At 42.0% G+C, this 26,046-nt stretch overlaps 2 protein-coding genes across 3 annotated transcripts; both read left to right on the forward strand.

Annotated features, from left to right (window-relative positions):
• The first annotated feature begins 1,602 nt into the window (after positions 1–1,602).
• Positions 1,603–5,610, forward strand: SUN3 (Sad1 and UNC84 domain containing 3). The gene is made up of 5 exons (XM_084620813.1): positions 1,603–2,001; positions 2,903–3,018; positions 3,632–3,799; positions 4,573–4,665; positions 5,355–5,610. Exons 1-5 carry the CDS (start codon positions 1,929–1,931, stop codon positions 5,499–5,501), a joined length of 597 nt encoding a protein of 198 aa, XP_084476939.1. The 5' UTR covers positions 1,603–1,928; the 3' UTR covers positions 5,502–5,610.
• A 3,670-nt stretch (positions 5,611–9,280) lies between these two features.
• Positions 9,281–20,670, forward strand: HUS1 (HUS1 checkpoint clamp component). 2 transcript variants are annotated; one of them, XM_084620091.1, is made up of 8 exons: positions 9,281–9,422; positions 13,096–13,223; positions 14,977–15,153; positions 15,840–15,947; positions 17,008–17,082; positions 19,106–19,205; positions 19,577–19,708; positions 20,362–20,670. In XM_084620091.1, exons 1-8 carry the CDS (start codon positions 9,371–9,373, stop codon positions 20,442–20,444), a joined length of 855 nt encoding a protein of 284 aa, XP_084476217.1. In that variant the 5' UTR covers positions 9,281–9,370; the 3' UTR covers positions 20,445–20,670. The 2 variants fall into 2 exon arrangements, with proteins under 2 accessions (XP_084476217.1, XP_084476218.1); XM_084620092.1 differs by lacking the exon at positions 19,577–19,708.
• Positions 20,671–26,046: the final 5,376 nt, after the last annotated feature.

The following is a 26,046-nucleotide window of genomic DNA, read 5'->3' on the forward strand; positions in this document are numbered from 1 at the left end:
CAGAGAGGTAGCTTCGCCATCTGAAGGTATTAGAACTGGTATTGAAGTCTAGTTTTCCTATCACTTACAAATTGATCATCTGGAACAGATTTCTTTAAAGGTATAAAAAAGGTGTCTGTCGCCTGTGTCTCATTCTCATGACATACTGCAAGCCAGACAGGCCAGGAAAATAGTGTTTTCTGTCACTTTTTCCCACTTTTTTTAGGCAGGCAAACCATGTTTTGAAAGAAATCCAATCTCTTAAAGAGCAGGTAGATAAGCTACAGACAGAGCTTCATGCTCTGAGACAAGGTACAAAGGACATCACCCAGCGTGCTATCAGTGAAGCCCTGGAAGGGAGTGAGATCAAAGGCGTTACAACATGGGTAAGAGGACATTGCAGGATTTTGTAGGTAGAGATTTCTATCTTTCTTTGTATCTACCACAGTTCCTTCTCACACATTTTTTATACTTCATTGACATATGTAGTGTAACAGTCTTGGGAATCCAGGAACAAATGTTCACCCACAATAAAAAAATTCTCTTTGGACTGTAGACTTTTTTGCAGGGTAGCTGGAAGGGTGGGATAACATAGGTAGGAATTTCCATCACCCTAACCATTAAAAGAATACCATCACCTCCTGAACAAAATGTATACTACATTAGACATTTGAAGGAACAATAGTGTAAGCTACAGTACTGATTTTTCACTTTTACCCCGAGAGAATGATCTGGTGGAAAATTCATGAGGAGAACCTGCAACTCAGTCTCCTGAGTCACTTCTGGTACCGTTGGGCTCCCTTTGGTCCCTGTCAGTGTCGCCCATGGGAGACCTGGCTGCTGCCAAGGCTTTCCCCAGCCTCTCCCCAGAGAAACTCTGTATGGAGGGGCTATTTCACAGGGCTTGCAGGAGATATTATGTATGTCCTCCTAGCCTTCCACAGTCTGTCCCACAGGTCTGTACAGGGGATCCTCAGCACAGGTAATATTGTCTAGAGAATCTGTCCTTTCATCTTCAGCAGCTGGTCTTTGATGTAGAAGTGAATAGTATGGTAAGGGTTTCCCAAAGGCAATCTTGTTGGCAGTATGCGCTCAGTGTTCCTGAGGACAGAGTATATCAAACATCTTTGCTCTTTTGAGTTTTGTTCTATTTCTTGGAAGTTACAGGAATTTAACCAATTGGTGTGATCACTCGCTTTTATGAACTACTTGGTGGGTGGTGATTAAATTGCACATATATAAGGGGTCATTATATAATGACACGAGGGGTCATTATATAGGTAGTTACCACTATTATGATATAGTAAAACAACTGCACAGAAGGAGGGCTATACACACTCTCCTACAAAGGTGGCTATTGCCAAAATTATAGAACAAGGTGAACACAATAGTTTTTTGACACTTTGGTTGAGATTCCAGGTGGTTTTCAGAACCTCTAACAAGTGGTCTCTGACTCAAGAGATAATACCTGCACTTGATACCAGGCATCCTAACCCAGCCTCTTAGGGTATGTCTACAAGTTGAGCTGGGGGTGTAATTTCCAGTGCAAGAAGACATGCCTGTACTAGCTGTGATCAAGCTAGCATGTTAAATATAGAGTGTAGCCACAGTGGTGTGAGCAGCAGGAGGGGCTAGCCACCCCAAGTACATCTTAGCTGTTTCAAGTATATACCCATCCATCTCATTGTGCCACCGCAACTACACTTTATTTTTAGTGCACTAGCAACATCTACACTGGGGGAGTTAGGGATTTTTTACGCCGCTCACTGCTGTAGCTATGTCACCCTAAATTTTAAGTGTAGACCAGACCTTAGTCTAACATAATGGTTACTTCATGATTGTTTTACACGTACTTCAGATTGTAGGTGATCTGGTGTGTGTACTACTTTCAAAGTCCTTTCCCCTCTCACAGTTCTTACCTTTATATTCTTTCACAGACTGTTAAAAGGATGCTGAATAAAGTACTTGAAAAGCTGGATGAAGACCAAGTCCAGATGCCTGATTATGCCCTAAAATCAGCAGGTATTATTATTCTCCCCAGTTAGAATCAGGCTCCCCATGCTGTTATGCACTGTAAAAGCATATAAGAAGACAGAGTCCTTGCCTTCAAAAAGCTTACAATCTAGTTTAAGACAAGATGTACAAATGAATGTCACCTACACTAGGAGGGAAGAGGAAGAGAGGACAAGGGTAAAATAAGATTATGCATTTACATAGTCTGACAATGTTCCAAGCCTTTTTATAAAAACGAATGCGTATTTTATATTGTTTTTATTAATCACTATTTTCAGTTTTATTACCCACCGCCTATTAGCAATTTTGAATATTTTAATTAGCCACCATGGCCTGTTACTATAGAGAAGGACAGAATAAGTGAAAGAGAGAAAAATACTGTTGCTAGAAATCAGTCAAAACCTGTGCTTGTTCAGGTCAAAGTATGGTAAGAGCCAACATTCTTATGGTATTACCAGTGTGGGAAAGCTGTGCCAATGTCCCTTCATGCCCATTTGAGAAGAGTATATGGAAGTAAGCATGTGGGGAAGAGAGAGCTATAAGAATTATGGCTGGTGTATGTTGATTGAGTCACATAAAAGAGTTGTTTGATAATGAATTTTTTTTCTGAGGGTCACATATGGTGATGCATGTCCAGTTTGAATGAGTCACTCACATAAATGATAATTGTATTACGGGGCTTTGTTCTCTATGTATTAGGAGTTAAGCACCCAACACCTGGTGTTGGTCATTAGATCCTCTGTATATTTCACATTGTTAGGAATACCTGCTGTATTAGAGAGGCAAAGTGAGTCCAACTTCTGTTGGTGAGAGAAACAAGCTTTTGAGCTTACTTAGAACTCTTCTTCAGGTCCATGTAATGCTATATGCGAGATATTATCTCATTATTGTATGACTATTTTAATTTCAGGTGCCAGCATTGTTCAGTCCAGAACTACTAGGAGCTACCGTCATAATAGAGGAAAATTCTTTTGGTTATCATTTCCAATGCTGGTTTTTGTAAAGTCTCCAGAAGTTATTCTTCAGGTAGAAATCAAAATAAAAGAAGTCTTGAGAGTTTCCTTTACCCTTTCCTCTCTTCCTTTTGGGTCTCCTTTTCCCACTACCATTCCCCATGTCCGCTTTCCCTGTTCTTCTCTCCATACTGCTTGAAGTTCAGGGAAGGATCAGTGGAGATAGAAGGCCAGCGTATGCTGCTGTATTTCATGACATTTTTGCAGACAAACCCAGGTTGGCACCACACCACAAGTGAGGGAAAGAGAGAAATAAGAGCAACAGAATTAAGAATTGGGACCTGGGAATAAACACGGTTCATAAGTGCGGGGGAAAGTGAAGACCATGGTACTAGAGCTTTTATGAGTGGTGCAGCCAGTACAGTCCATCTGAATACTGCATTGTGGAACTAGTATTTATCCTCAGCATTAAACAACATATTTTATATTTAATTTTTAATTAGACTCTAAACATATGAACTTTGTGATGATTTAAATATCATTGGCATGTTTCAGGATAGATTCTAAGGTGCCAAAGGAATCCCTGGTTTCAGGGATTCCACTGATTTCAGTGGAATTATACCAGTGATATCGTTAGCCACATGGTTGCCTAAACCAATCATCATTGTTTTGTGTTCTGGTTTTAGCCCAATAATTATCCTGGGGACTGCTGGCCTTTCCCAGGAAGTCAGGGTGAAACTGTCATCAAACTGGCTGTGGAAATAATTCCAAGAGCAGTTACAATGGAGCACATTCCCAAGAAAATCTCCCCTACAGGAGAAATCTCCAGTGCTCCTAAGGACTTCGCTGTCTATGTGAGCATCTTCCTTAGCTTTTTATATAAGATTTCTAAGAAGGGGGAAGGGAAGTATGGGGGGAAATATAGGAAAAAAGCAAGTTCTGTATATTTCCTTCACATCTACAACTCACTCCATGTTGTAGGAAGGGAGCAATTCATATATATAACTATCAGCACAATCCTTGTTATTCCATTTACTCTTAAAAATGAGACTTTCCCATTCCTGCACAACCTGCTGTGTCTACATGCTACCTATAAGAGAGGCAATGTGATTTAGGGGATTCTGCACAGGGCTGGGTACTAGGAACTTCTGATTTCCAATCCTGGCTTTGCCATTAACTCACTCAACCTCTCACAATTTCCCCAACTATAAATGGGGCTAGTACTTACTTACCTATCTCACGGGACTATTGTGACTATAAATTAACCAAAACATGAAGTGGTAACTAGTAGGCCACAACTATCGGGCTTCTCCTGATATTTGTAACTTTGGAGATGTATTTGAAATAAAACCTTGGTTTATGAACAAGAGTGATATATTTCATGTGTTGTACCATCTATGTTTGGATTTTTTGGATATCCTGTGATACCACCATCCTGGTCAAACCTGGCTTTTGGAATGGACTGGTGCTACAAGGACCCTTGTTTTATGGATTTAGCACATCACTGTGCATTTGGGATATCATGTCATGCCTTTTAACTGTCTGCATGAAGACAAAACACATTTAAACCTGTTGTAATTGGGTTTTCACTGTCTTTTGTTTTCTCCATGCCTGTGTTTTTCTGCAGGGTCTGATGGAGGAAGATGAGGAGCAAGGAACTTTCTTAGGACAGTTCATATATAACTGTGAAGGAGATTTATTTCAAACATTCCAATTGAAGGTACATTAAGGAAGAGGGGAAGTGACTGTGAGATTAAGATGGATTCTATTGCTTGAATTAGGGGGTTGTTTGAGCTTCCCAGCAGCAGTGATCTGGAGAAATAGCCCTGGGTGGAAAGGATTGTAACTTAGTCTGTAGTTCTGTCAATGGTGGCTTTTAAACTAACAATTTTTCTGCAGCACTATTGCTGGAGTCTAATCTGCTGTGTTACCTGCAATGAATTTGGGCAATCTTCCCTTAGTCTGCATAAAAAGAAAACAGCTCACATACCACCAGAATATTGGTCCATCAAATTAAACATTACTGATCATTGTAAGGAAATCTTTTTGTTATAGATTACTGAAAATAAATCTGTTCTGTTTAAGTGCTCGTCTGTGTAGAAATTCTGTGCACAGACCTCACATGGATATCAGTGGGATTTCTACATGTGTTGGAGTCAGCCTCTAAGTGAGGAGAACTTCATAGAGTTACTTTGCTTACTGAGGCAGGCTAGCCTATTTTGTGGCTATGGCTCTATAATTACTATTTTAAAGTACAGTTAGTAGAGGTATAAGCATCTTCATATCTTGTGGGCAATGATTTCACATGAGTAAAATAGTGAACAAGTCACCCCTGCATGATGCTAATTGTTGATCGGCAGTGAAAGATACATAAAGTAAAAAATAATAGCTTTAATTTCTTTCTTTCAGAATGAACTTTCTGAATTCATGAGGTTCATGAAATTGAAAGTGCTAAACAATTGGGGACACCCAGAATATACCTGCATTTATCGATTCAGGGTACACGGAGATCTAAAACATACCCAGGAGTTCTTTAAACAGAATCCCACACCTTAGGAACTCAAAATGGCAACAACACCAGCAAACTAAAAATGAAATTCTTAAGATCCACTCCACTTCATCACCCAAGTGAAAGGGTGTCCATAGAAGACAAAAATAGAAAAATAAAAATGCAAACAACATTATTTTTGGCAAAATTGTTTTTATTCTTCAAAATGTTATTGTTTCTATAGAAAAAGGTACAGTGTGTATAGTAAATAAATAGTATTTGTCTAATATTTCTGAGATTGCCTGGGGTAGGAAATTTGAATCTGAGCGAAGAGGGTTCTACAGGCAGGATTTAACCTTAGGTGCCCCTAGGCACAGCATCTTCAGCACCCCCTCGCCCCACCCCACTTACAGTTGACCTTCATATTTTCTGTAGAAAAATGAAATTTTTTAACCCACTTTTAACTTGTAGGTGTCCCTAGAACACTGGTGACCCTAGGCACATGCTACTGTGCCTAATGGGAAATCCGGACCTGGGATTCTAATGAGATAGAAATATGTCAGATGGATTTTTCTTCAAATCTAAATTATTAACCAGAGAAAATTTAGTGTTTTTTTCCCTTTCCCCTTGTTTATTCTCCCCCCCCCCCACGTTCTTGTTAACTCCTGGAAATGTGCTGGAAATGGCCCACCTTGATTATCACTTCAAAAGGTTTTCTCTCCCCCCACCCCACTCTCCTGCTGGTAATAGCTCATCTTAAGTGATCACTCTCCTTACAATGTGTATGGTAAACATCCATTTTTGCATGGTCTGTGTGTATATAAATCTCCTCACTGTATTTTCCACTTTATGCATCCGATGAAGTGAGCTGTAGCTCATGAAAGCTTATGCTCAAATAAATTGGTTAGTCTCTAAGGTGCCACAAGTAATCCTCTTCTTTTTCCTTAGAGATGGGCTCTTTGTATTTCCTATCAAAGCTTTCCCCTGTGTTCCATGTGGCATTCTTCTTTGCTTATCCTCTGTTGACCCACAGTATTGGTTAGGGGCTCCTGAATTCATAGACAGTGATTGATCTTGGAGAGTTTCAATCTTCACCTACACTTAAACTCATGGGGGCAGTTTCTCAGCTTATGTAAATTGTCCTAGCTCCACTGACTTTGCATTAACAACTTATACCAGCTGAGGATCTGCTCGTGGGATGCTATTTTTTCCTGGTGCATCCCCAATCTCCTCTCTCATTTTCACATAATTTCAATGGAAGTTAGGAGCCTAAATGCTATTGAGGATCTGGGCCTGTATGTTCCTGTTGGTGAGAAGAGAAACTTACGTATTATATTCCCCAAGTTTTTTACCAAGGCAAGACGATTTGCTATTAAAATCCCACCAAGTCACACAGTTATTTTATTATGTATATGTACCCCTCTCCCTTTCTCTCTTCAGCTTCTCTCTGCCTTTTAGTTTTTGATTTATTAACTGGTTTTTTACAAATAGGAGAGCTGGCATTCACCTCTTGAACATTTAATGCACCACCTCTGAGACATGCCATTTTCTATCCTCATAGGATTCATCCAACAATATTAATAGCAACAGCATTGCAGCTTAGTTGCTGACTATCTGTGACATCAGACAGTAAGTTTAATAACAAGATTTAGGAGGCACTTGCATCAATCTTGTTATTTATTAATTTCCACCATATGCATTACTCTTATATAATGTTTCCCAGAGTCTCTGATAACTCCCCAAAATTCAGCCAGTAACCAAACTAGCACAATGTAGTTTTGTGGTCAAGTTAGGTATTGCAAATTCAACAACAAAATAATTGCAAAACAAAATAAATAGTCTGCTTTCCACATACGCTGTCACTTTGTGCTGTATGCAAGTCCTCTGACTGGATTTGAGTTTCTCCTTATTCTTTGTTCTTACAGCTTGCTTGCTTGTTTGTTAAGAATTTTGCATTTATATGTAGAATTATCTTCCAGTGCTATTGTCTCTTTCTTATGATTATCTTTTGTGATTCTTCTAATAATATTTTAATGATTGCTCCATCCATGTTAAATTAAGTTCTTTTTCGGGTTCTGTTCTATTTGGTTAATGCTTACATTGGTTTAGTATTGTATTTCTGTGTGTTAATTATGAAAAATGAAAACAATTAAACAAGAGAAATGATAAATCTATTTATTTTGTTTTGCTTTTATGTCAACTGTATTATTCACAACCCCATAGCTATTTTTAGTAAAACAAACTAGAAGTAAATACTCCTCCGGACTAAGAGCTGCAAAACTCTCATTGAAGTAAATATGTCATTGTTGATGGTTTATTATGTAAAAACCCACTGCTTTTATTGGGAGGCCAGACTGACACCAACATGCCTTACCATTCCAATGAGTATTTGCCCCTTTAGACTATTCCCTCCTAGTTGCTGGGAGGACATGCAGTAGGACGTACCAGTATACTGTACTGACAACACCTCTAGCTTCCCCCTCAGCTGCTCGCAGGTGGAAGATAGCCTTATTTCATCCACTACACCCACTGTTGCTTTCCATGAGAGGAGCCTCTACCTTCTGCAGTTGGGAGGAGGAAGGATAAAGGATTTTTCCTCTTTCTCTCCTCTTTTCTTGTAGTTATAATGATTTCAGCTGCTACATGGCATCCTCTTCACACTCTGAACCACCTGCCCAGATAGTTATGGGGAGGGAGAGGATAAAGGACCTCCTAATGAGCTCCTTGGGGGTAAGAACTGTCTTATTGTTCTGTGTTTGTACAGCACCTTACACAATGGGATCCTGATCTATGACTGGGATTCCTAGGTAGGTGCTATGAATACAAAAAATACATGACAGCATTTTCAACAGCAGCAAGCTTGGATCCTGTGGCTTTGAGCACTGATTCCATATAGGGTTCCCCTTGTACCAAGAGCCAGAGGAGCATAAATTCTTTTGTACTGTAATGCTGGGTTTTTATTAGTATGCAGTACACCTGTCAAACCGTAACGCAGGTGTCCCGCCCCAGTCAAACTCCCCACCTGACACTGTCCCCAGAGCACACTATGCTTGCCATCAGACTGTAACCGACTGTGAGCTCACCAGCCCCATCTAGTGTTCACATTAAATCATTTCGCTGCCCCTGCCCCTCAAGGCAACTCCTAACCTAACTTTAGTTCCTAAAAAAATACTCAGTTCATTTCTCCCTCTTTTCCTCTGCTCCTTTTCACTTTCTTTTCCTAACCTTTCCTTAGGCCTGATTCCCCACATGGCCACACTAGTTTTACACCAATCTAACGCCTTGATTTCCAGCAGTGTAACATTGGTGTAACAGAGTGGAGAGTCAAGCACAGGTCTAGCCTCCATTTTTTTTAACTGTTACCTATTTTCACTTTTTATTTTCTTGTTTTATGCTTATTTCCCTTCTTTCATATTTTGGGCCGCTTCTAACACTATGGTTTTTGTCTTGTTCAACTCCTACCTTTTTTATGTGGGTAGTTTTTTGTCCTGTTAATAATTGATACCAACTTTTCCCCTATTTCCTTTAGCTCTTCATTGTTGTTGTTTTTTTTTAAAGGAAAGACGTAACATCATCACCACCTTTGTACAGCAGCAGGGCACAGGCAGTGGAGAAGTGCATTGTCCCTGTGATCTGCTCTCCCTGAAACACCCCCTCTATGCTGCTCATCCTGAGCTCGCGCTGGCGCGGCTTTTACACCAGCTCAGCGCCACTGATCCCCGGCCCAATGGAGTAACGCCGCAGTGACACCCGAATCAGGCCGCTTCTTACACTCTCCCCGGGGCTAAGCGCACGCTGACGCTATACAAGGCCGCAGAGGTGGGCGGGGAGGAGAAGGGGAAGCGGAACTGGGTTGCGCGGGGCCGGGCTTCCCGGAGAGTTTGAGCTGCGCCGGGTTTATTTTGCTTCCAAATTCAGGGCGGCTGCTGCTGCTGCAATGCGGTTTCGGGCCAAGATCGTGGACGTCGCCTGCCTGAACCACTTCACCCGTGAGCGGGCTGGGCTGGGCTGGGCTGGGGGGCCGCGCTGCGCGGAGCCCCGGGGAGCAGGTCTGCAGCAGCGGGGTGGGAGGGAGCCCAGGGGTCAGGACGGGAGCCTGCCTGTGGGGAAAGGGGTAGGGTGAGGTGTGGCGGGGGCTGGGAGATGGAGTGGGGGGGGGGGAGATTACAAACCCTCATGCCCCCTGAGCTTTAAAATCTCGGGGAGATGTGCCGCCAGATCCCCTAGCCTCTCCCCGTACCCCAGGGAGCGATGCACCCCACAAAGAGTGGCACGCGTGAGGAGGGGAAACCGGGGCTGCTTTGCAAGCACACGAGCCTCATTTTTCTGGCTGCTGCTGTCCTTGGCCATACAGTGCTTTATAGCCAGAGCAACTAAACTGGAGTCACTAGCTGGTTTAGAAGACAGATTTCAACGCCTGCTGCCTGGGGAGTGTAACACCCGGCCCTTGCATAGCACATTGTATCCCAAAAGCCATTACTAATAAAGGTGTCCCTGTCTTCATTTTACAAATGGGAAAACTGAGGCACAGAGCCCTGCAACAACTTGCCCAAGTTCTCAGAACAACTCAGTGGCAGATCTGGGAATATCTGTCCATCTGGGATATTTCCAGGGCATGTTGCATTGTAGCATGTAGGCACAATTATACATAAATAACATAAGAATAAAAAAATTACCATGGACCATTATTCTGTGTCTTGTTCCTATGTTCCAAAGATTTTACTCTGTAATCATCCGCTTTTGTGTGTGTGTTTGTTTACTAAAAAGAAAAGGAGTACTTGTGGCACCTTAGAGACTAACCAATTTATTTGAGCATGAGCTTTCGTGAGCTACAGCTCACTTCATCGGATGCATGCCGTGGAAACTGCAGCAGACTTTATTTATACACAGAGAATATGAAAAAAATACCTCCTCCCACCCCACTGTCCTGCTGGTAATAGCTTATCTAAAGTGATCATCAAGTTGGGCCATTTCCAGCACAAATCCAGGTTTTCTCACCCTCCACCCCTCCCCCCCCACAAATTCACTCTCCTGCTGGTGATAGCCCATCCAAAGTGACAACTCTTGACACAATGTGCATAATAATAAAGTTGGGCCATTTCCTGCACAAATCCAGGTTCTCTCACCCCCTTCCCAAAAACCACACACACAAACTCACTATCCTGCTGGTAATAGCTCATCCAAAGTGACCATTCTCCCTACAATGTGCATAATTAAGGTGGGCCATTTCCAGCACAAATCCAGGTTTTCTCACATCCCCCCACCCCCATACACACACAAACTCACTCTCCTGCTGGTAATAGCTCATCCAAACTGACCACTCCCCAAGTTTAAATCCAAGTTAAACCAGAACATCTGGGGGGGGGGGGTAGGAAAAAACAAGAGGAAATAGGCTACCTTGCATAATGACTTAGCCACTCCCAGTCTCTATTTAAGCCTAAATTAATAGTATCCAATTTGCAAATGAATTCCAATTCAGCAGTTTCTCGCTGGAGTCTGGATTTGAAGTTTTTTTGTTTTAAGATAGCGACCTTCATGTCTGTGATTGCGTGACCAGAGAGATTGAAGCGTTCTCCGACTGGTTTATGAATGTTATAATTCTTGACATCTGATTTGTGTCCATTTATTCTTTTACGTAGAGACTGTCCAGTTTGACCAATGTACATGGCAGAGGGGCATTGCTGGCACATGATGGCATATATCACATTGGTGGATGTGCAGGTATACGAGCCTCTGATAGTGTGGCTGATGTTATTAGGCCCTGTGATGGTGTCCCCTGAATAGATATGTGGGCACAATTGGCAACGGGCTTTGTTGCAAGGATAAGTTCCTGGGTTAGTGGTTCTGTTGTGTGGTATGTGGTTGTTGGTGAGTATTTGCTTCAGGTTGCGGGGCTGTCTGTAGACAAGGACTGGCCTGTCTCCCAAGATTTGTGAGAGTGTTGGGTCATCCTTTAGGATAGGTTGTAGATCCTTAATAATGCGTTGGAGGGGTTTTAGTTGGGGGCTGAAGGTGATGGCTAGTGGTGTTCTGTTATTTTCTTTGTTAGGCCTGTCCTGTAGTAGGTAACTTCTGGGAACTCTTCTGGCTCTATCAATCTGTTTCTTTACTTCAGCAGGTGGGTATTGTAGTTGTAAGAAAGCTTGACAGAGATCTTGTAGGTGTTTGTCTCTGTCTGAGGGGTTGGAGCAAATGTGGTTGTATCGCAGAGCTTGGCTGTAGACGATGGATTGTGTGGTGTGGTCAGGGTGAAAGCTGGAGGCATGCAGGTAGGAATAGCAGTCAGTAGGTTTCCGGTATAGGGTGGTGTTTATGTGACCATTGTTTATTAGCACTGTAGTGTCCAGGAAGTGGATGTCTTGTGTGGACTGGACCAGGCTGAGGTTGGTGGTGGGATGGAAATTGTTGAAATCATGGTGGAATTCCTTAAGGGCTTCTTTTCCATGGGTCCAGATGATGAAGATGTCATCAATATAGCGCAAGTAGAGTAGGGGCTTTAGGGGACGAGAGCTGAGGAAGCGTTGTTCTAAATCAGCCATAAAAATGTTGGCATACTGTGGGGCCATGTGGGTACCCATAGCAGTGCCGCTGATCTGAAGGTATACATTGTCCCCAAATGTGAAATAGTTATGGGTAAGCACAAAGTCACAAAGTTCAGCCACTAGGTTAGCCGTGACATTATCGGGGATACTGTTCGTGACGGCTTGTAGTCCATCTTTGTGTGGAATGTTGGTGTAGAGGGCTTCTACATCCATAGTGGCCAGGATGGGCTATCACCAGCAGGAGAGTGAATTTGTGTGGGGGGTGGAGAGTGAGAAAACCTGGATTTGTGCTGGAAATGGCCCACCTGATGATCACTTTAGATAAGCTATTACCAGCAGGACAGTGGGGTGGGAGGAGGTATTTTTTCATATTCTCTGTGTATAAATAAAGTCTGCTGCAGTTTCCACGGCATGCATCCGATGAAGTGAGCTGTGTGCTCACGAAAGCTCATGCTCAAATAAATTGGTTAGTCTCTAAGGTGCCACAAGTACTCCTTTTCTTTTTGTGAATACAGACTAACACGGCTGTTACTCTGAAACCTGTTTGTTTACTGTTTGTGGTAATGGTAACACCCAGGAACCCTAAACAAGTGAACCTCTTACAGAGCAGTATACAGACAAAAAATAAAAAAGATAGCTCCTACCACAGATTTCTCACAGTTTAGATGTCAGACAGGATAGGAGATAGGTGACAAAGCAAAATAATTATGTGCAGCGTAGTTGTAGCTTTTTAGTTCCAGGATATTAGAGAGACAAGGTGGGTGAGATGATATCTTTTATTGGACCAACTTCTGTTGTGAGAGAGACAAGCTTTTGAACCATAGAGCTCTTGTGTGGCTTGAAAGATTGTCTCTTTCGCTAACAGAAGTTGGTCCAACAAAAGATATTACCTCACCCACCTTGTCTCTCCAAACAAAATAATGATGGGGGGCGGAGGGTTTAAACCAAAACAACAGAATTTAACAAAATATCAAAGTCTTGGGTTGCCACTTTCCATTGATTTATTTATTTTAATAATGTTCTTTCCTACTGAACTGCAAACCACAACCTTGCAAGCAAAGCTTTTTTTGTCCTGTGCTAGAAGTTTTAGGAAGTCATTTAATGAAATTTTATCCCATAGGTGTGATCAATACAATTGCCAAACTAGCCAAGACATGCACTCTACGCCTTACAGTGGACAAACTTTACTTCATCCTTACTGATAAAGTGGCTAATGGAGGGGTCAGCATGTGGTGTGAGTTAAGTCAGGTACGTGCCATAGAAATAGGCTGATACTGCATAATTAACAGTATATGAAACATCTCTGTGTCTTTAAAACTAAGGTGGCTGTTCTAAAGGTTTAAAAGGGACATCAATGGTGTATAGACTTTTGCAGGAATGTATTTCACCAGCAATCAAAAAAGCTAACAATGTGAGGAACCATTAGGAAAGGGATAGATAATAAGACAGAAAATACCATAATGCCACTATATAAGTCCATTGTATGCACACATCTTGAATACTGTGTGCAGTTCTGGTTGTCCCAACTCAAAAAAAGATCTATTAGAATTGGAAAAAGTATAAAGAAGGGCAACAAAAATGATTAGTTTCAGGGTAGCAGCCATGTTAGTCTGTATCCGCAAAAAGAAAAGGAGTACTTGTGGCACCTTAGAGACTAACAAATTTATTTGAGCATAAGCTTTCGTGAGCTACAGCATGCATGCATGAACAGTTCAAAACCGTGTACATACTGAGTGAATTACTTAGTGTAAATCTCGATCTTTCTACCTGAGTCTTGAAGTACACATGTAAATACTCTTCTACTTCCTTCCTTTTTTGGCTCTTATTGTGATGTCAGTGCAAGGCTGTGCTAATATAGCCTTCGTGCTGTTTGGGATAAGGGTGGTATTGGTTTCTTGATGTCACATCTATTTACATGCGAGGAATTTGGAGGCTTAACAAGTCATGCAGCCTTCTCTCAGAGCAGGAGTCACTGCCATGCACTCTATGCCCGATCACAGTGAAATCATCAACAGACTGTGAATCGGGTTTTAAAGAGAATTAAATTCCAAATTCTTTGCATGTTCATAGATGTGACATCAAGAAACCAATACCTCCCTCATCCCAAACTGGCATGCATCCGATAAAGTGAGCTTACGCTCAAATAAATTTGTTAGCCTGTAAGGTGCCACAAGTACTCCTTTTCTTTTTGAGAAATGATTAAGAGTATGAAACAGCTTCTGTATTAGGAGAGATTAAATAGACTGGGACTGTTCAACTTACACAATGTGCAAGCAACCTGTGAAACTTGTTGCCACAGGATGTTGTGAAGGCCTAAATCATAACTGGGTTCAAAACTGAATTTGATGAGTTCATGGAGGATAGGTCTGCCAATTGCCGTTAGCCAAGATGATCAGGGACACAGCCCCATGCTCTGGGATATCCCTACACCTCTGACTGCCAGATGGTGGGACTGGACGATAGGGGATGGATCAGTAGATAAATTGCCCTGTTCTGTTTATTCTCAATGAAGCACCTGTAACTTGGCCACTGTTGGTAAGCAGGATACTGAGCTAGATAGACCACTGGTCTGACCCACTGTGGCCCTCCTTATCTTCTTAATTTCACGCATAGAGAATGTGTCTTCATGTGGCTGAACTCTTCTGTTTCTAGGATGACTTTCACATATATTTTCTCTCAGATTTTGTGTGTAGTTGCACAAGGGATAAGAATGTTTTAACCTCTCTGTTTACTTATGGGAGGTGGCATGTAAGAGACTGAAGTTAATAGGTTACGCATTGAATTTGCCTCCGGGTCCACACAGCTGGACCTTTATGGCTGCAGAGCCTGTTTTGTAACATACAGAACACACAGAGCAAAGGGGAGTTTCAGCCTGTAGACAGTCGGTTCTGAATGTATGGTACAATGCTTTAATTCTGCTTACTGTGACTTGCCTTATTTTAAATTTAAACAGTTTTTCCTTGTCATTCCTCCCCTCTGTTTTTTTTTTTTTTTTTTAAAGGGGAACTTCTTTGATGAGTTCCAAATGGAAGGAGTAGCAGCAGAACACAATGAAATTTATTTGGAGCTGACACCCGAAAACCTATCAAGGGCTTTAAAAACAGCCCAGAATGCCAAGACGGTGAAAATCAAGTTGACTAACAAGCACTGCCCCTGTCTCACAGTAGCTGTGGAACTGGTAAGAGCAGAAATGCTTTTTAAGTGCCCTTGGGAACAATGTAGTAAACATTGTGCTGTTCCCTAAATCTAATAGCTGATTTTAAAATCATATATGTCCTTTCCTGGAATAGTCTGAAATGCTGCTGGGAAAAGAATCTAATTTAACTATATTGATAGGGGCATGCCTTCTTTTATGCTTGGAAAGCACCTAGGATAATGTGGGTGATACTAGCCAGGGAGGGAAAGGGAGAATAAAATATTACAGAATGAGTTACACCAAGGCAATGGCAAAAAAGTAAATCTTCCATTCTTCTTTCCATCCAGTGGGCCAGGTTTTACCCTGACATATACTTCCCATTGAAATCAGTAGGTTACATAAGGTAAAATGGCAAAACTGTGGCTTTTTTAGTTTTGTTTTCTTTTAATTTAGATCTGCCCCCATTGAGGATTTTAATATTACATTATATTGCTGTAACACCATTCATTAGCAGATCCTAAGTTGTTTTACAAACATTAATTATTTTAGCCTTGCAAAATCTCTTTTAGGAAGGGAAGTATAATTATGCCCACTTTCTGACACAAAAAGCTTAAGCATTTTGTCCGCGGTACATCACAAATTCCTGGCAGAGCCAGGATTAGAAACCTGGTCTCCCTGACTATTAATCCTGTTCCTTAACCACAAGAACTTTATTTTTCTCTCTCAAGCCCTCATTATCGACCAGTAGTCGCATTGTGACACACGACATTCCAGTGGGAGTTATTCCCAGAAGATTGTGGAATGATTTCCGAGAACCCAGTGTACCAGACTTTGATGTAAGCAACGTTTTTTTAAAATCACTATTGAATGCACAGGATTGGGGTGAAACACTATAAGCTGCGTATGTTGTTAAACTTTAGTGTGTATATATGTGTGTGTGTAATATACATATATTATATATATACACCCCCAGCTTGAAAAGGTAGCCCGATTATTGTCACTATGAGGTGTATAGATCACAGATATTATTATAGATGTTTCTTTTTCTGGGTACAAGAGACCACATAACTTTTGACAGAGCTATCATTAGATTGTGTTTTTTACTCTTCAGTAAGCAGCCCAAGTACATCATTTTGTATGACTCTATTCTTTATAAGGTACAGATCCTTTTGTCATGAGCTCTAGAGCTATGTAAGAAAAAGACCTCTGCTCTAAAGAGAATACATTTTGTATGTAGTTTCTGTCTATCTGCTCACCATGTCTACTACACTAGATGTACAAAACCTTTCATGAACAAGAGGAAACTAACAACAGAGTTTTGAGTTTACGTGGCTTGGAAATAACTGGGATGAATTGTGTTCTGTTTCACCAATGTAGCTCCACAGTAACTCCACTGAATAATGAAGTTACTTTGAGTTTACTATGTGCAGAACTCCCCCCCCGCCCCCCCCCAGCTCTAGATGTTCCTTGTTATAACAAAGCCCCTCCCCTCCTGAGTTCATAGGAATGCTTATCACTGAGGAACAGAACCTCTGATACATATTTTGAAAAGTTGTTTGGGCTAGACCTTCTACTGTTGACACATAACACAGATTAGGAACATAAGGGGAAAAAAGTATATAATAATTGCTCCTTCTCAAGTGTTGTGAACTGCTAGGAGGGCAGCATGCTGTTCTGAATGAACCAATGATGTAATCTGGTAAGGGAAGTGTTCTGTTCCTTGGTAGTTCACTGATTTATTTCAAGTCTGTTGTGCACCCCTTGCTGAATAAGCATTTGATAAATACAGAAGTAAAGGAAGACCAAGTGTCCCATCCCTTCTATTTCACTTTGTGAAATATTATTTCATAGTGCTGTGTGTTTTATTTTTAAATGTAGTTGATGTGATTTTTGTAGGTCAGTATTTACTTACCAGTGCTGAAGACCATGAAAAGTGTTGTGGAAAGAATGAAAAATCTCAGCAATTGCATTGTAAGTTAAAATATCTCTCCTAATCCCTTGAAAAAAGGGGCCAATTGCATCCCTTACTTACATAAAGAATTTCCATCTCACTTTGCGTAGTGCTCCCTTGCTAGATCTTGCAAGCTAAGCATGCTTGGGCCAGGTTAGTACTTGTGTGGGAAACTTCCAAAGAACATCCAAGTGCTGCAGTTCAGTGTTACTGTTGTTTTACAGGGCCTAAAAGTACACTGTGCGCTTCACGGTACGTAGTACTTTTCCTTCTGAATCAGTACTGAACAGTTGCTTCAGTGTGATGTTAGAGAGAAGTGTGATGCCACAGATACTGTCTTGCAGATGAGATGTAAAATTGAGTTCCTACTTGGGTTGTCAGAGTAAACGGGTTAATGCTGACTAATTGATCAAATTACAACCTGAGCCCCTCATCCTGGAAATACTGATCCATATGCTTGAATGTATGTAGCCTCGTTGATTTCAATGGGACTGTTCATTGGCACAAAGCTAAACATATGTCTGTGTTTCCAGAATTCAGGGCCTAGGATTTACCTTTTGACCTGTCTAAGTTCTCTTAGCAGCATTTCAGCTATAAATTGCAATCTTCGCTTCTTAACCGAAATGGTTGGCTAGCATTGCTGAGCGCTATTAAAGGTCTGTCACATTCCATACTAGGAATAGCAGCATATCAGTGTTGGATGAAATGATCCTTGTATGTCCATTATTTTCCACTCAGGAATGTTGTGTGCCTTAAGTATTGTTTGTTTTTAAAGTGCTTTGAAATCTTCGGAGGGAAAGTGCTCTAGAATTGCGTAACATTAGAAACAGTATTATTAGCAGACTTTGCGTTACAGAAAATTTTTAGTTCTATGGGATAACAAGAATTATTTTGAATACAGTGGTAGGAGCTCATAACTTCAGTCATTCAGATGATAGCTAGGCACAAAAATCATTGTTGAAAATTTTCTCATGTAGTCTTTCACTTTCAAAAGAATAAACATATCTAGAATTATCCTCTTTATAACTCTCTTGGGCAGAGTTATCTTTGTTTTGTCAGTAACGGTGTGATCAGCATTGTGAGACAGGTCCATGCAATGACATACGTTTTTCAGAAGCTCTGTAAAGTTATAGTCGTCTAGCACCTTTTATCCCAAAGGGTCTCACGTTATATTGAAAACTCTAGTCCTGATAATACCCATATTAGAGTAAATGGCCACACTCCATCTGCTTAAGTGGTGATGCAGTCCTTGAGTGCACGGGATAGGAATCATTTCATTCGCTACTGACTTGCAGCCACCTTTCCCTTTCATTTTTCTAAGGTGGTACCTAGGAGCCAAACACAACAGCTGTGACCTCTAAAAATACTGGAGAGTAAATGAATTTCTCTGCTACTACATAATGCCAGCTCCTTCCACCCTACCCCGCTTTTCTTTCTCTTCTCTCTAATCCCCATCAGTTGTTAGTCATGGGAAAGATAGTTATTGGGTGAAACCTAAAGAAAACCCAAATCTAGACTAAAGTTTTCAAAAGCACTTAAATTCCATTTTTGAAAATGGGACTTAGGACCTTAGATTATGGCTCACTGAAAGTCTATTGGATTTAGGTCCTTCAGTGCCTAAGTCACTTTTGAAAATTAGATTTAAGCTCCTAAATCATGCAGGCACTTTTTGAAAAGTTTACCTCTTTTATCAGAATATAGTCAGGTTTGAGTTTTTTCTGACTACCCCTGCTAAGGAGTTCAGTTTTACATGATTTATCTCCTGCTGCATTGTCCCTTTGGACCGTAGCTGTTGCAAAGAGTAAGACACTGTGAAATAACTTTAAAGTTTTAGACCTGGCCTTGCAGACTAGAGGTCTGAACTCATGTCAGAAGCAAGGAGAGAGTTTGTGGAGAGTGTAGTATTATCAGTGTGATGTGCTCATGTTGGTCATGGTGCTTTTGAGGTAGGATGATGCAAACTGTATAAGTTGTACATTTAAATGTAATTTAATTATTTTCAGAGGGAAAATTTGATTGACAAATGACTGACTTGTATTGTAGGTGCTTGAAGCAAATTTAAACGGAGAAATGAACTTGAAAATAGAAACCGATTTAGTGTCTGTTACGACCCATTTTAAAGGTCTTGGAAATCCTCCATGGGGTAAGTCTCCCACTTTGCCCCATCCAGATGTCTATTTTATCTTAATGCGTTGGTTTTGGTACTGATAAACATAACTCTAAGGGCTGATCTTGTTAATACCTGGGGAAATTCACTCTTCAGAACGTTTTAACAATTAACATATAGTCAACAAATTTTAAATTCAAATAAAATGGATGTTGGCTTTTTTTTTTTTTCAGTTTTAGTTTTTGGAGCATTTGAGTTTTAATGAAGACTGCAGTTATTAATTGCGTAAGAGAAAAGGGATTTAAAATTATAACCCATGTACATATAAACTAGTGCATACTGACTAGAGCTGATACTCATCTTGTGAGTGTACTTTTGATACAAAGTCCTCTTTTATAACATTTTAGTATCCGAGGATGGTTCACAAAGTTCTACTCAAGACAGAGATCCGGAAAGCATGGCTGAGGCACGCATAGACATAAGGAAGCTCCTGCAGCTACTTGCTGGGCAACAAGTAAATCCCACAAAAGCCTTGTGCAGTAAGTTCAATGGCTCTGACTTCAAGAGAAACTTATTCAGACTGCCATTTTCAGCTTTTAGGTGGCCAGCCTGAGACATCTTAGAAGGGCCTACTTTTCAGAAAGTGCTGAGAGCCCAGCTTTTGCAATATCAGACCTTTTTAAAGTGTCTGAAATTGGCACCCAAAAATCACTAGTCATTTCTGAAAATTTAGTCACGTAAATTTAAGCTGTGAAAGTCATGCAGATGGTGTGCCATTGGAAAGTTCAGTCCTGCCCCATGGCACAATTCTCAAATCTCTCGAAAATAATGTAGGTATTCTGGCTACTCTTTCTTTTCTCAAGTGGTTTCCCATTGTGTTCAAGGCTGTTTTTCTAAATCTGTTTAAGTGTATGATGTATGCTATCAATGTACACCGTCACTGTTCTTATATGTTGAGACCTAAATGTGTATTACAGCCACAGGCAGATAGAAATCGGGTGTAGGATTTTGTATTACATTCAATACGAGTTCAGACCCTGCTGAGAGGAGAATCCTGGATCGCCGCTGCATTATGTTGAAGCGGGCTTTTCCTCTGAAGATGACAGAGCTTCTGCCTCTCCTATATAGAAGTTTCACTGTGTTATGTATTTGTGCCAGCCTCCCAACTAGCTTTTTGGTGTCTCTTTTACAGATATTGTAAGCAAAAGAATTGTTCACTTCATTTTGCTTCATGAAGAGGTTTCCCTTCAGTACTTCATTCCAGCACTTGCATGAATACTCTTCTACAGCTCAGCAGTTCTACCATCTGAGGCCTTCTCTACAAAGAGTGAAGCAAGCATAAAGAATGGGGATTTTGTGAATTGATGGGCTGTTGGTCTATAACATTTAAATAAGTTGTTATATATTTTATATTTATAGAATTATTGTAAGAACTTGATTCCCAAGGATATTATATTTTTGTGCTGATTATATTTTGGATTAAAGTGAAAGTATACGGAAAGCTGGTCTTTCTAGTGTCCTGGGCAGGGAAATTGTAGAAGCTCATCCATGGTGCTGTTCACTCCACTCAGTAACTAAGCAAGTAGGTGTTAGCCGACGGCCAAGGATGTTTGGTGAGGTGCCAGCTATGCCCGTTTATACCATCCGTGACTTTAACCGCTAGGACGCACTGTCCCTTCGCGGCGGGCAGCCCGGGCTAGGCTGACGGATGCCCCAAGGTCCTAACCACCCGTGACTTTAACTGCTAGAGCTCAGAGCTCCTTCGCAGCGGGCAGCCAGGATTGACTGACAGGTGCCCCAAGAGTTTGCCCCGTGGAGGCGGCACAACTCAACGCTAGGCTCTTAGTACTCTCACCTAATGGCCAGGCTTTAGAGCCAAAACGGCTGAGGTTCTTTAATTGTGTTGGCTGCTTTACAGTAAACCAGAGAAAACAAGTCAGGCTTATGCATAAATGGTTACCAAAATTTATTAAGCTAGATTCTAATCATGTGGTTACAAAATTGCTAGTGCCTACTTATTTAAATGTAGAGATGTTACACACACAAACAAGTTACAAAACTGAAGCCACAATCCCAAAGAAAGAAAACAAAGTATAGAGCTCTATTTCAAAATATGTGTACGCTAAAGATAGGAGATCAGGTGTGGGTGCTTCTTACCCTCCTTGCATCTCTCGATTCCAGCGGTGCCAAGCCAGGATCGGTCACTCAATTCCGCGGAAAGACGAATAAGGGACAAGGCGTAGGGACCCTCTTAGCTGCAGAAGCCTTGGGAGGCTGTCACTTATCTGACCAGCAGATAGATAGTGAAAAGCACTCAAAAATCATGGTGCTGTAGGTCCCCTACTTATACCTCTGTACTCCTTTATTCTCTTTCTCCTTTCTTATGCCAAATTGAGGCTGGTCTGTCGGGGTGACGCCAGCTTTCGCAAGAGTAGTTTACACTTGCAAAGGAGAGAAACAATAAGTGTCGACTACTGGACATTTCTTTTATGAGGGTAAATATTTTCCCAACTAGGATGTTGGTGTGTGTGCATCACGCTATTTAGTTGGGGCTAAGAGCCATGTCTGTCACAGGGCCTCTGCCTGCTGTGAGCTTAATCCTCGTATCTGTTCCCAGAGGCACATTGTAGCAGCACACCTGTGCTTTCACAGCTTCAAAGGCTGTGCTGGAATATATGTTAAGTGCCCTGTTCCTGCTTCCTCCTGTGTTTCCAGCAATGCTGGTCTGAGGGGGGGGGGGGCTGGCTGTCTGGCTACAGTAGGTGAGTGAAGATGATGTAACATGAATGTCTCTTCAGCATGTCATAAGGCATAAACAGAAGTTCAGCTCAAAGTACTTCGAGTTTCTTTAGATGAGGCCGCAACGTAGGCACATCAAAGAGAGCTTCTTGGGGGATCAGGGTAAAGACTGTGAAATAAATTCCCCTAGGATTTAAGGGCCATCACAAGCCTCACCACCTTCCACTCCATGGGCAAGGTGCATTTCTTTGATCTTGCCTTTTACTATAAACATAGCTGTGTGTATATAAAAATTGCAAAAGATAATGGACACACTTCTGCTGGGGAGGAGAAGAGAACAAATGAGACAGATGCTGCTCAGATGGCTTAATGGACTCCCAGAAGGTCCTTAGATGAGTGCAGTATAAGAGTCTACATAGAATGTTTGTTTATATTTGGATTGTTTCAGCTGCTGAGCTGTAAGAGTAGGCGGTGCAGTGCTATTTGAGGCCTTAGTGAGTAGGGGGATCAGTACTTACGCTTACTTTTATAGGTTTCAGAGTAACAGCCGTGTTAGTCTGTATTCACAAAAGGAAAAGGACTCGCTTACTTTTATATTCATGCCAACCGTTAACGTGGGTTATTTTCAACTAAGAGTCTCTCCAAAAACATCTTGTCCCTGTTCATGAAAAATAGCTCTCTTTTGCCCTAAAAAAACTGATGACAGGGCATTTGGGGTTTCAGATAATACATTGGGATGACTTACCTTCTGTTGCCAAAAACTCAGCTTGTCAATGAGTTGAGGCAAGACTGGAGACGCTGTGTCCTGTTTACAACAAGAGAGGTAGCCAGAATGCCAAGGGCTTTGAACACCAGAGCCTTTCAGGTTTCAGAGTAGTAGCCATGTTCGTCTGTATCTGCAAAAAGTTCAGGAGTACTTGTGGCACCTTAGAGACTAACAAATTTATGCTCAAATTTGTTAGTCTCTAAGGTGCCACAAGTATTCCTGTTCTTTTTGCAGAGCCTTTCAATGAGACATTGGGTTAACAACTGGGATCAGCTGGTCTACAGTACTGGCTGCATTTGAACATTTTGTGTTGGCCATTATCACCCAGGGTTTGGGCTGCTTCAGCTGCCCCAGAGACAGGGTGACTAACACCACAACATGTGGGTGTTCAGTGGAACTGCAAATTGCCCCTCTGGCCTGCGGTGGAAGGTACCTCCACACTCCTGAGGTCAGTAGACCAGGACAGTGCTGTGCCTACAGGCAGAAGGAGGTGTTAATTAACATGCCACTTCTAGCACCCAAGGCTTTTAATTTAATTTAATTTTTGGCCTTGGATGTGGCAGCCAGATAGCTGGGTTCTTTCCAGAACTCATTTGTTTTGGGAGAATCCAGACTGATGAGATTCCGTAGCAGCCAGTTACCTAGGAAATTTCCAGCTGCAAACAAACAACCTTTCATCTTACTGTTAATTTTTTATAGTCACCTCTAACTACATCTATATGCATCTGTGCAACTCCTCCCGTTAAGTGAAGTGTGCCCAGCCTTCTCATTGACAGAGCAGAGGACAACCTGTATACCCTGCCTCTGTCACTCACTACCTCTGACCCCCAAACTGCCTTCAGACTTAATCAAACAGGGCTCAAAATCCACACCAGTTCTGTCAGTGAAAGGGCCTTTGGCATCTTAAGGATTTGGTTCCAGTGCTTTTTGTCACATAAGTGGGACATTCTGTAGTCCTGAGAAAGTATGTATATTACAGCTCATGTCCTTAGTTCTCCACAATGTAGCAAACAGAATACCAGTGCTTGCACATGGCAACACAGTCAAGGCTGAGCCACAAGAAACAGAACAAAGATGAGGCATGAAAGAAGAATGAAGGACAAACCCATCAGCCTGGAGGAGCAGATGTATAGTGGCAGGGATCCCAGGAGCAGCAGAGGGCAGAATTTGTCAGGATAGCACAAGCCCCCTGTTCCTTCCTTCCATCAATAAAATAAGCAGGACACACAATTATGCTTTTGTGTGAAGGGAGTACAGAAAAAAGAGGGGACCTAACAAGTGCTTGGAAAGTGTGTGGGTAGAGAGTATCACCACTTACCTTTTGGTTGTTGGCTCTTTATGGTCCCCTGCTTGGCTGTGGCTGAACTCTTCCAGCTGAGACTGGAAAGAGGAGGCTTCAGAAGATGGTGGTGATCCTGCACTTTATCTTTCTCTATCCCCACACACTCCAGGACCTGAGGTCATTCACACTTGTAGACGTTGGCTCACTGCTTTGGTCTGCATGGGTAGACAGTTCGATGTTCCTGCAACATGCAGGAGACCATTTAGAGGGATGCGAACATCCTAAGGCAGTGGTGGGTAACCTGCAGCCCACGAGCTGCATGCGGCCCATCAGGGTAATCCATTGGTGGGCCGCCAGATTGTTTGTTTACATTTTCACGGTAGCCCACAGCTCCCAGTGGCCGTGCCCACGCTGCTTCCCGCAGCTCCCACTGGCCAGGAACAGTGAACCACGGCAACTGGGAGCTGCGGGTGGCCGTGCAAATGTAAACAAATGGTTTACAAATGTAAACAAATGACCGTTGCCCAGCATTGTCCTAAGGAGTCATTACCTGCAGTACAACCAGATGTGACTGCTACCTCTCTGTAACAGTCTACCTACAAGTCTGGACTGATCTCTTAGAGGAAGGAGGTAGGTGGTGGTTTTTGTGGAGACAGGAAAGGATTGTTTTCCACTGAATGCATCCGATGAAGTGAGCTGTAGCTCACGAAAGCTTATGCTCAAATAAATTTGTTAGTCTCTGAGGTGCCACAAGTACTCCTGTTCTTTTTACAACAAGTTTGTGGCAGACTTGACCTCCCTCTCACTCTGGCTCGAGGGGCCACCTGTGCTCCAAGCCCTCTCACCAGTAAGTCTCAGCAGCATTCACCCACCTCTAATTTCTTTCTGCAGGGCTTTAGTATAAATCTGACTTTCACTGATGACTGGCTTATGGTTTTACAGATGCATTTGTGATTCTTCCCCTTGGCTCAAAATTCCACCTTACACCTTGGCCTGCCTCTGTCTGACACACAAACAGATGAAGGCTTCTTCAAAGCTAGTCCTCAACTGTCCAATGGCTAGTTCCCAAGTGACCCATCACAGTTTCAAGAAACCTCTATCTGTGACCCCTCTGTGGTCTGGACAGGGGTGCTACTTCTTTTGAGTTTTTTACCTATCCCAGGGTCTGCAGCAATTACCCACCGCCACTAATTCTACTTCCTGGAGAGAGCCCTAACCTTCTTTGATGGAGCCAGCATACTATCCCTTGCTCCTAAAGATACACATAGCACTTATAAAGTTGATGTAATATCTTTGAGGTTATTGGATATGTCCATAATGTCCATCAAACCACGTTTATGCATGACAGGTTGAGGCAACCAGGAATAGTTAGCATATAGAGTCATTTGCGTAGGCCTCTCACAAGCAAGGAGGCCTAGCGCTAGACAGTTCTCTCCTTAAGCACCTAATTAGAAATTCCACCCATTTCCTAGACACTCAGATTCATAGGAATCTCCCACCAACCCTCCTTCATGCCTTTGTGGATGCCAGCATGCTCTGTATTGCCGCCCCTTAGCCCATGTGGCACCCAACAGCCAGTCTGCAGTCCTTGAGCCAATAAGCGCTCATCCATTTGAAAAATGTCCCTTACTTCAGCAGCATTAAGCCTGTGTTCTTCTAAGAGAGGTTGTGAGTCCTTTGCAGCCCCTTTCCACTTTTTCCCTTCTTCTGATCCCTGCTTTACTCCCACAGGGGGCTTATTTTAACAGTTCCCTGTGATTCTGAGCAGATGTGATAAGTGATCACTTCAGAGAACAGCCTTGAAAATGGGAGGAAGAGATCAGTGATTTAAGCCCTGAACAAAGACAGCAAACCAATAAAAGCTAATCTAACAGCAAATCTTTAAGGCAGCCTTAGCTGGTTTATGGCTCCTGAAAGAGCCCTGCTTGCCTGATCTGCCCTATAGACTAACTTGGAGACACTCTTTTCCTCCTCAGATTCTCCCCTCTTTCTTCCAGCTTTGTTCTCACACAGGACTTAGCTGCAGGTGCCCAGAACTACTGGTGTTCACAGCTTTTCACTTTAAGAAAGATCCTTGAAAGCAGAAGGGG

Source organism: Lepidochelys olivacea (genome assembly GCF_965140295.1).
Source record: "Lepidochelys olivacea isolate rLepOli2 genome assembly, chromosome: 2".
Lineage (NCBI taxonomy): Eukaryota > Metazoa > Chordata > Testudines > Cheloniidae > Lepidochelys > Lepidochelys olivacea.